This window comes from Nelumbo nucifera, chromosome 1, assembly GCF_055504915.1.
Source record: "Nelumbo nucifera cultivar China Antique chromosome 1, China Antique-T2T, whole genome shotgun sequence".
NCBI lineage: Eukaryota > Viridiplantae > Streptophyta > Magnoliopsida > Proteales > Nelumbonaceae > Nelumbo > Nelumbo nucifera.
In genome coordinates this window covers 129,491,434-129,502,589 of record NC_142649.1, presented here as the reverse complement: position 1 = coordinate 129,502,589, position 11,156 = coordinate 129,491,434, and the positions used below count along the sequence as shown (strand labels likewise).

Here is an 11,156-nt window from a genome sequence, read left to right as displayed (position 1 = left end):
AAATTTACAAAAATACAATATAAATAATTATAACATATATACATGGTTTTCGAACCTTGACTCGGAGGGTCGGACTGTTTGGCCTAGGAACCATCCAGGCAACCTGTTCAGTTTTACGCCAAATTCGGTCCCTGGCTAAAAACCGTTGAATCAGTCAATAACCCATTGACTCGGGCAGTCGAACTGTCAACCTGTTCAACGATTTTTGGCCTTTTTTAAATTTTAATTTTTTAATTTATTTTGTCAGAATGGGCCGTCTGTTCAGACTGAACAGTCAAATCATCGACTTAAAAATCGATGGCTATAATAGTTTCAATTCCGAGTCATTTTTTAAAATATTGCATATATATATATATGTGTGTGTGTGTGCGTGTATGCGTTACATTTATATAAATAAATACAATAAATAACATATATATTGGGCTGGATCTTCCTTGAATTTGGGGGGATCCGAATTTGATCCAATTTCTGACTAGATCCTAACATCTGTTCTAAAGATCCAATATAAGACGATCTGAATCCAAAAATATAAAATTGAACTTATTATCATGATCCAATTTATTTGCACCCGTAGACCGACCCCCATTTAAGCTCTCGAAAATTTCCACCAAACATAGCTTATATTCACGTAAGGCCCACTTTGGAGAGCCACGGCCTGTCACGGCCGTCCATTGAAAATATCTCCATATATAGGACTGTGCGAACGGTGTGAGCAGTCTTGTAATGACTGAATCCACCAAACATTGCATAGAAATTTTGTGGGTGGACCCTACCTCCTTTTGCCCTAAAATGTCATTCACAGCATATATGACCCCATGGGACTTCCGGTTTTGTTTCGTCCCGTCAGACTTTCGATTTTGTTTCGTCCCATTTGAGACTGAGAATTTGAGTATATCACAACATTGCAATCCATCAATACATTTCTTTTTTCAGTTGAATTTGTTAAGAATTAGGGTTATTGAAATTTGGAAGAGAAGCTCTAAGATGTGTTTGAAGACATCGTCTTTTTATATTATTTGCTCTCACTTAGTTCCTTTGAATTTGATGTTGGATTATGAGAAAATTCATTCCCAAAATGCAAGAGGATCTTAGGCAAGAATTTGCAACTAGCAAAGTTGAAGAGTCTCTAAACAAACCTTCTGTGAAATAGTAGCAGATTGGACTGAAAGAGACATGAATAATTTTCAAAACTTGTGTGCAATTACTTGATTTATACTCCTTAAATAGTTTTGGAATAATCATGGAGCAGATGAAGGTGCTAGTTCAGAAAAGGCTCCTTGAACAATCACCATTTTTTGTGACTGTTAAAGGTAGTTAGCAATTAATGACTGTTAATTTTGAATGGTGCCTCTTGATCACACCTAATCGATTTGTGGCCGTTGAAAACATCAACGGTCAGCCTCACACCAAAAGTCAAAGCCACCCTTCGCGAATCACATAGGTGCATGTGTGCACTTCATTGCGCGGCACACACGCGCACGTTACACAACAGCAAGCCTCCATACTCTCATCTTTATATCTAAGAAGTGTAAATAAGATCCTATTTAAAAACTCAAAACAAGTTTTATAATTTTCCAATGTGAGACTAGTTAAAAACTGATTTTAATAAGAAAAAATGTTATTTTTCATGACATGTGTACAGGTGTATTTTCCATGTAATTGATCAATCAAATCCCATTGAATTTATTCTCTAATGAGATTAAAATCCAACAGAATCAAAGCCATCAGGTTCGCTCCGATGTTTGGAACATTTTCCTAAAACCCTTATTGTGTGACTTGAAAATAGTGGTGATCATGATTGCCAGATTCTCTAGGCATGAATTCATTGGTTCTGGCTAAATAAATCAAATTTTAATAATTACATCATTAACCTATTTATAATTGATTGATCACATTTTTGTTTGTTTTTACTACAAATGAGGTTAGTGAAATGAACTAATTACATCTTAATATTATCCTATACCAAACACAGCAATACATTATATATGGCAATGGTCCTTACTATAATGATTGAAATTAGATAAAAACTAGATAATAAAAAAAAAGAGGGATTATGGAATCCTAACCAACCAATTCAGCTTCAACTATGACTGAAAAGGTTCTTTTTAAGGCTCGTTTGTTTTTCAGGAAGTTATTTATCAAGTTAAGTGTATTTATCATATTCTTTTATTTCCTAGGTAAATATGATAATGATGGTATTAGTCATAAAAAGCCATTATTAAAAAAGACAATTTTGTTTCATTCAATTGTTATAACTTTTCCCTTAATTGGGAAAGTTATTTTCTATGAATTCTTCATAAATTTGAAAAAATAAAGTATGAATATTTTGGTAAATAGAAATCACAATCCCATTGATCAACTTTTTCCCCTCTAAAAATCTAGAAAACGCCCTAATTGACATCCTAAACTAATGTTTTTGAATTGCTATTGACCCGAGCGATCAGACCATTTGGACCGAAAACCGTCTAAGCAATTATTCCGTTTTACCACAAACCTGGTCTTTAACCAAAAAATGTTGAATTGATCAACGACCTGTTGACCCGGGTGGTCGAACCATTGACCATGTTCAATAATTTTTAACCATTTTTTTATTTTAGTTATTTTTATTTAACTTTTAAATTTTTTTTGCCAGAACATGTCATTCATACGAACTGGACAATCAAACCATCGACCTGGAAACCAGTAACCAGAATGATTCTGGTTCCGGACTTCCAAGTAAGTTTTTAAAACATTGTCCTGAACTCTGAATGGCTGAATCGGAGTTGGATGGAATTTCCAATTATGGGCTTGATTGAATTCAATGCCATAACTGAAATAATTTATAAGAGATTGGACCTGCGGCCAATTCACATCATCCCCCACTACGTTACACAGCACATCCCAACCGTGAATTGGGAAAATCTCCATGATGTCTGTACTCATCATCGGGAGATATTGTCAATATACGGCTGGGATGTGCTGTGAGGCGCCTCTTTTAAGGAGATTGGCTTCTCAGAGTAAGTCCGTGCTGACACCGTTCCAATCTCCTTTTGCAACCTATTGAGAATATCTTCCCATCATCAAATAAGACAGATATTCTCAATGCAAGGCTGTAAAGGTTGCTCGAAGGGACTTTGCATTCATCAAAGCCGAATTCCTTTATGGGGCTGATGTGAACTCACCTACGGCCCGGTCCATTGCCCTGGGCCCAATGGACTATCGTATGAGGGGCTGACGGGGACAAGGTAATTAGGCGTGTCCACGACCCATTGGACTCCCACAAGATTAGAACAGGTATGGATTAGTAATGTCATGCCCCATGTGGTCCAAAGTCCATCAGATTTCATGATTGGAAACTGCTATCTTTCCCAATTATTATTGTTTTTTCTAATGAAGGATTAAAGATTCATTAACTAAAGGAAAAATAGACACTAATTATAAATTAGAACTAAATTACAAGGGAAAATTAGAAATGAAAAGTTTAGATAAAGAGAGTTGTTGCTTTATTACAAGGTTTCTTCCTGGCCCAATATTCTCTCTCTCTCTCTCTCTCTCTCTCTCCATTTGGGCCTGTAAAAGGAAGACATAGACGTTGCTAGAAGATATCTCTGTAAATTTGCGGGACACGAAAATGCGCACGTCGGTCTGATCAACCGTCGCTGTGGTTAGTTTTTTTCTTCATCCCGTCTTGTCTCTCTCACCATTTCTTGTTTTTGTTCTTTAAATAAAAACGAATTTCTAGAGCTCTTTCTCTCTTCCTCTCTATCTTCTTTCCTTTCTGATTCCCAAATCGCTCAGAGTTTTTCCGGTTTTTTCTTGATTTTTTCCATCGATTTAGGACGATTCATGTTGATGAGTTTTTGAAATTCTGTGTGTTCTTTTTTTTCCTTTCCTGGTTTTTGTCGTGTTTTGCGTCAATGCCCTCTATGTTCGGGATTGATCATTCATTTTCTTTTTCTGCAGGTTGGTTTGTAGAATTTCTTGGTTAAATATTATCTCTTTGGGGAATTGAATCGTCGGTTAGGAGTGGAGGGAGATCTAATTTATTCTGATATCTGCTGTTATTTGAGGATCGGAGAGTTGCATTTGTTGATACAGAAGATAGGGGTTTGATCAAGGACTCATTGATGATAAAAGGTATTTTTTCCCCTTTTTAGCGTTTCTGTTTCTACAGTTTTGTTAGTATATGCGTTTTCTTTTGGTCGGATCAGATTACTTACAAATCCTCTAACAACATCATGGTTACTGCCAAAAAGAAAAATGAAAAGGAAAAAGAAGCGGGGAAAATAGCCTTTCCGTCCACTTTCTCACCCCCTTTTTAAAAGTATACGTTTCTCTTGCTGATTGCTCTCAAGTCTCAACGGCCAACGCGAGTCTTCTGAGGAATTTTTTTTTTTTCACTTTCATCATTCTCTGTTAATGGACACACTCCGATGAACATCGTTGTTGGCTCCCGTTCATTTACTTCTAGTTTTACATACACGTTTTGTCCGGAAAATGGCTTTCAACTCTTTTATTTAAAGTTCTAAAAGGCCGGTTCTTCCTCAAATTGTGTTTCACAGGTTTTAGTACACCCAAATAGTTAGAAGTAGGGGAAAAAAAGGAAGAGTATGTATCCTATTTCTTTTTTTTAGATCTTATTCTTTATTGTGTGATTTGTCTGTAATAACTCTTAGTAGATATTTGAAGTCTTTCTTGTTAATTTATTTTGTTAAACTTATGTCCTGTTAGAGGGTTTTGTGTTAAATGTAACTTCTGAGTTTTATTACCCTTGGAGTGGTTCGCCAAATTCTTCATTGCATTTACTTCATACTTGCAAAGCCAAGGATTATAATGAAGGATCTACATCTTTCTGTTGGAATAGAGTTTGCATGTATTTTTTTTTTCTGATCAGCAACTAGAGTTGCATTTATCATTCCAATGTCCTGTAAATTTTGTATTATGCTTGGCGAATACTATCAAATGGTTGGCTGGTCAGAACTCAGGGCCTTGGATTTGGGCTCATTATCTTGCTGAAGTACAGCAACGCATAAATGCCAAATTAGTAGCTCTCTTGCAATGCTAATTGTTTTTGGACCCCTAGAAATTGCATTGTTTTAGCTGACAACCTTGCCAAAGCAGGGGCTCTCAGGGATCAAATGTTCAGCAACGGATATATGCCCAGTTAGATCTGGGGGTGCTTCTTTCTATTTATACACCCTTTGTTTACCTTTTGTTTGTTGTCCTTCTTTTTTAATGAAGCTATCCTTTCTCAAAAAAGTCTATTTCATAGTTCCACCAGGTCTAGTCCTCCTCTACATCCTTCAGGAATTTGATTTCACTGTGCATAAGAATTTTGATCCATTGTTTCTTTGTTATCCTTATCTCTGGTGGGGCCAACCTTCTTATGCCAGGATTTATGTTTGCCTACCATATCAGAATCAGAGTAACAAAGTTATCATAGATTTTGCAACATCTCTTTGTCTTCATCCTTTACATCCCTCTCTCTATGTTAATTTCAAAATTTATTCTGCTGTAAGTATGGTTATGTGAGTTGCTTTACCTTCATTTCCTTATACGTATCCATCACTGCATTCTACTTTGTTTTTCATACTGAATCTTCCATCCAGTTTTCAAAACATTTATTTTATCACAACCCATAGTTCTTGTTACATTGTGATATCTCCTTACCTTGTGCCATTCGTAACTGGAGTTGCTATATCAGTAATATTTTGAATTATTCTTTTTCCTCATTTTCTTTGTCTGCTCATTCTCTCCATCATCTCTTGAAGACAGTTCTGATCATAACATGTGATGGTGTTCTAATTGATTATTCTCATAATTTTAACATCGGTAAATATGATTCTTGAGTCTTGAGTTTTGTCATCCTTCTATTTAGTACTATTGACTAATTGATTACTGCCATACTACCAAAAAAATGATTACTGCCAGAAGTTTTGTGTTACATTGTTGCCATTAATAAATGTCACATTAACTCCGTTATTCATGGCAAACTTTTCCATCCTTAACTTTAGATCTGGATGCCCCTTTACCTTACATTACCGGATAACTTTGATATTTTCAATAAGATAGGTCAGTGAGGCCCTCCATGTGCCTTCCACGTCATGGGTGGCTGAGTTAGCATTACTGAATTCAAATTGAATTTTATTTCACATTCTTTGCTTTCCTCCTTGTCAACTCTGTAGTTATGTTATATCTAAAATTGTCAACTTGGATCATCAGTTGCTAATCTTTGGTGGCTTTTTATTTGTAGGAAGCATTTATTTATTTTTGAGTAGCAAATTATTGGAACCATTTAATTACTGAAACTTTAGTATATGTAGAATGATTGTTTCAAACCATGGAATTGAAGGATATTCTTCTAATGCTATTAGGTGCTCTTGGCTGAAAAGAGGTCCTTAATGATTGCTCTCATGTTCAAAAGAAATCTAACATTTAGTCAGTATTACTAGGACACTTTGAAACTAATGGGTCTACTCTTAAGTCTTTTTGAGATTTGGATACCATGTTGTAACTTGGCATTTGTCTCTGATCTCATTCAAGTAATGAATGAGTCTCCAAGTTTCCAAACTGCATGCCTGGATTACGTAATAGCATTTTCTGAATCGCCAAGGCTAATAGATATGGAGGGCTCAATTATTTTAGATATTCTTGAACCTGTAAGAAAGTCTACTACAGATCTTGTTGCTTTCACATCCTCAATTGTAATGCTACAAGCCCAAATGATGCACAGTGTGGTTAGAAAGCACTTCAATACCTCCTGGGCATGGGTTTCCCCTGGTACTTCCATCAAAGTACTTTGTTTATTCATTAAAAGAAAAATGAATTATAGATCACTCCCTTTTGTAACTTTTGAATGTCAGAAATCAGGATAACATGGAAGATATCCTCTATTAAATATCTAATGATATATAAGTTTTGTGATTGGTTACTGTAAATGCTATCTAGTATCTCTTGGAGTTTTTTATTAATTTTAAATTTCTTTCTGTTTTTAATTACAAATATTTATAATGCTATTATGACATGGATGTCTTCAGGAAAATGTCAGCAATACTGTTTGGAAATATGCCAAATTAAGTTTCTCTCTTGATCTATACTCTGAATGAAGGATATATGCATTTAAATGAAAGATATATGTATTTAGATGATACATTTGTTAAATAGAGATGCAACAGGAATCTGCAATGGTACCGGGTTGCATAGAATAGATAAAAAAAAAGGTAAATTGTGTGCAAATTTATTACCTGGACCATGTTGCTCATGTTGGGTGGGCACTGAATTTCCTCAGCATTTATTTCCATGGCTTCTTTGTCATGCAAAGTGTATCCCATATTCTCATTTATATAAATTCTGAAGGAGTTTATATTCATTAGCTTACCAAATAGGGAAAAAACCAAAGTCAAAGAACCACATCTCATCTTATATGCCTATCCACACAAATGATAGGCAAGGAATAACATCGTTGTCACTGTGTACTGAATTACAATGTCAACTATTAAGGCATTGTTTATTTTTAATTGCATATGTTGATTGCAGTTCTTATTATTAAATCTGTGATTCAATGCAGATATCATTTGGTACCATAAATTATCCAACAAAGATGGGCCAAAGAAATATGCTATGTACAAGCCAGATGCTTGATTTGGAAATGGATCAACAAGGCCAGGGCCATGTCCCACCTGAGCCATGCATTCTTGTGGGGAACATCTCCGATTTTGCGCACCCTAATATCCATCCAGTTTTGTCAGCTTCTGGGAATACAAGTAATCTTGATCCTCATCATTTGCCAGACCATCACGATAATAGTATATTCTATGGGACCCAATATAACAGCCATCATTTTCATAACCCTGTTGCAAACCTTGATTTTGGTGGCTCAGCGACATCCAACTTCTACAATCCCTACATGATACCTTCATCTAGTAACCGAATGTTCCCTGTTCGACTAAATCATGGTTCTGCTGATCAGTTGCCTTCTTCCAGTAATCATGGAATAAATGGAGTTGGTTTGGATGAATATGAAAGGACTAGTCACTTCATGATTGGTGCTAGAGGTTCATCCAAGAGAAAAAATGCAGAAGGGATTCCAAGGAGCAACCAACATATTAATGGGTCAACAAGCTCAAGTTCATCTTCATCGGGTGTCCCCATGAATTTAGGGCTGCACCAATGGGATGAACAATACAGACTCATTGCTGGTACACTGGATGTTGGGTCTTTCGCTCCACCTGAGTATAGAGGTAATGGTATTGTATCAGTCACTGAAGGAGGAGTTCGGAGAAGTGTGAGGAGCAGATCAAGTCCTTCAGGCCTTCAAATGGAGTCCATTTTGGCACATAACCATGGTCATTTACTTCAAGGAAATTACATGGTTCAGCCTTTTCATCCAGTCAACAATCCTTGGGTGGAACAACAGTTTGAGAGTAATGGTGGAGATAGAGGCACTTCATCCTGGAACTGTGCACCTGCTTTACCTTATTTGCATGGTAGTTAAATTCATTCTTTTTTTCTTTGTTTCATGAATGCGAGTCTTGCATTATAGTCATGTTTATCAAGAATTTTTTTTTGTAGATCTTAAGGTTGTTAATTTAAGAGCAGATTAAAAATTGTAATGGTTTGGTTACAGGGAGGAGTGTCAATGGTGGTTCTTTAGAGATTGGAAATACCATGGGGCAGGGATACCAGGAGGTGACAAACAACAGTAATTCCACAATTCTTTTTTATCCTCCCCCTATGAACCATCAGCACAGTCAGCAGTATCATGATACTCACCATCATCATCACCAACTACCTCCAGCTATGCAAGGCATGCAAGGACAAAATTATGGTTACCAGCATCAATTGCCAACACTTCCATTTGTGCATCCATTGAATAGCACCTTGCTCCAGAGCAGTCTGAATCCATCTCATAATGATGTTGTGCCAGGGCCTAGGTCTCAGAGGCCCTTCCTACCAACTGGCTTTAGGATATACCGACCTAACAGAAGGGAAGTACCTCAGGCTGCTCCAGAAGAGGGAAACAGACCTCGTTTTAGAATTGTTTCAGATAATGTAATTTGCTTTCTCCATGTTATGTTGATACCAGTTTACATGGTTGACCTTTCTTATCTGTTAATGCAGTTCCAATGAGCTGTTCATATTAACTGGCAATTGACCAAATCTTATCATGAATGTAGGATGTTGCTATACTAGAGTTTCAAGGCCTGGGGGATTTTATTGATCATCATAGTGATATGAGGTTGGATATAGATCACATGTCTTATGAGGTAAGTTGAACAAATCATTACAAATTTTACACCAAGGATGGAACAGAGTGAACATTTTAGGATAACATCAAATAGAAAGAAAAGCACTGTTTCCTGGAAGAGAGGTTCTTTAGATTTAAAAGATGAACTAAGAAATGCTTGCTCTGAAATAGTGTTTTAAAAGGCAGACAGGTAAGGCACATTTTAAGGCATGTGCCTCACTTGAACCTAGGGAATGCCCCTTTCGAGAGGTGGATGCTTGGCTGCCTTATGCCTTGGCCTAGACATGTGTGGAATGGTAACCAAAACATATAATACCCAACCCCCTCACATATATTTTCTATGAAAAATAACCTCATATATATGGGCCTATCAACCCTCTGCCTTTGGTAAGGCCCCAATCTCCTAGGATTAGGAATGCAGGACGTCTATCATCATTGTAGCTATTGAAGCATTTTGGTGAAACCCACAACTGTTTACTTTTAATTTCCATTTGATTTTTTACGTGTCATGCTTCTGTATTTTGATTTGAGCCAATAAGCTTTCTTAAAACATTTAATTCCATTTAAAAATTCAGTTCCATATTTCTATGAGCAAGTGTTTTTAATTGATTCAATTGCTGCAGGAGCTGCTTGCCTTGGAGGAACGGATTGGTAATGTCAATACTGGATTGACAGAGGAAATCATCACAAGGCAACTAAAAACAAGAACTCATGCTTCATCACCAGTCTATTTAAATTTGGATGAGCCACCAAGCACTGATCAGGAGACTGAGACCTGCATTATATGCCAGGTAGTGTTATTTTTTCTCATGCAAATAGCTTTTCTCATAAGAGAAAAGCTATTGGCACTCTCAGCTGTGGTGTATGATTGTGGTTGTTTGGAGTTACAGGTTAACTATGAGAACCAGGAGAAGATTGGCACTCTCAGCTGTGATCATGAATACCATGCAGATTGCATAAGAAAATGGCTTTTGGTGAAGAATGTGTGTCCCATATGCAAAACTACAGCTTTGGCTGTGGATAGCAAGGATGGATAGAGGCGAGTTGAGACCCCAACCCACCCAATCTTATGTTTTCCGTTATTTTTTTCCTGTTCTGTACATATTCACACCTTTTCTCACTGTTCAAACTATTCATTGTTTATCACTTTATCCCTCAGTATGTGGGGGAAACTCTCTCTCTCTCTCTCTCTCTCTCTCTCCCTCTCTCTCCCGTTGTACAAAAACTCATTCAACATTCATTCAAGCACTGCAGGATGAATCTACAGTGGACTAATAATGGAAAAGTTCGCATAGGTGTCATCTCATTAGTTTTATTATTGTTGTTTAACTAATTCCTCGAATTTTCTTTAACAAAATATTGGCAATTTGGATGTTTTCTCATTCTTTATTGGTGTACAGAGGAACCATATGTCATGCTTTGCTGGAAGCTATATTATTGTCTTTTTTTTTTTTGGATTGTTGAAAGGTCTCTTCTACATTAACAAATTAACAACCAAATTTGCACTGGTGCTTATATCATTCCGTTGGGAGACCTGAAGGTGCTAAGCGCTCTCTCTCTCTCTCTCTCTCTCTCTCTCTCTCTGCCACTGCCAATGAGACTCTTGGGTTTTTGCGTAAAGATAATTTGTAAGAAAGTAGAAAGAAATGCTTCACTATAATTGCAAGGATGGATATGGATGCAGTTTGCAAGCTTGTTCGCTAGAGCCCGGATTTTCTTCCCACAAAACCCTTCGTGCGTGCAGAGTGTTTGTGGGGAGGAGATCCGGTATCTGTTTGCTAACCAGTTTTATTACTGGCCTGTGTTCTATCTCTGCACATGGATTTGTTTTAACAAAAAAGAAAAGAGATGGATTTGCTTGTTAGGGAGGGGTGAAAAAATGGGAAAGAATCTGCATGTAGATTCCCAATCCTAGCTTTGGAAATAGGCA

The 11,156-nt window shown here is 36.8% G+C and overlaps 1 protein-coding gene across 2 annotated transcripts; it reads left to right on the top strand.

Annotated features, from left to right (window-relative positions):
- Positions 1-3,493: 3,493 nt before the first annotated feature.
- LOC104613187 (putative E3 ubiquitin-protein ligase ZFP1) lies at positions 3,494-10,541 on the top strand. Of its 2 annotated transcripts, none has more exons than XM_010280911.3 (7): positions 3,494-3,643; positions 3,943-4,116; positions 7,547-8,465; positions 8,606-9,030; positions 9,156-9,245; positions 9,850-10,017; positions 10,117-10,541. In XM_010280911.3, exons 3-7 carry the CDS (start codon positions 7,580-7,582, stop codon positions 10,261-10,263), a joined length of 1,716 nt encoding a protein of 571 aa, XP_010279213.1. In that variant the 5' UTR covers positions 3,494-3,643; positions 3,943-4,116; positions 7,547-7,579; the 3' UTR covers positions 10,264-10,541. The 2 variants fall into 2 exon arrangements, with proteins under 2 accessions (XP_010279213.1, XP_088750344.1); XM_088894218.1 differs by lacking the exon at positions 3,494-3,643 and adding an exon at positions 3,712-3,849.
- The last annotated feature ends 615 nt before the right edge of the window (positions 10,542-11,156 follow it).

Excerpts from the sequence above, each read along its gene's own strand:
- LOC104613187 (XM_010280911.3), top strand. The coding sequence starts at position 7,580 with ATGGGCCAAAGAAATATGCTATGTACAAGCCAGATGCTTGATTTGGAA. Across the intron at positions 9,031-9,155 it reads TTAGAATTGTTTCAGATAAT|GATGTTGCTATACTAGAGTT; the intron begins GTAATTTGCTTT and ends TCATGAATGTAG. Across the intron at positions 10,018-10,116 it reads AGACCTGCATTATATGCCAG|GTTAACTATGAGAACCAGGA; the intron begins GTAGTGTTATTT and ends TTGGAGTTACAG.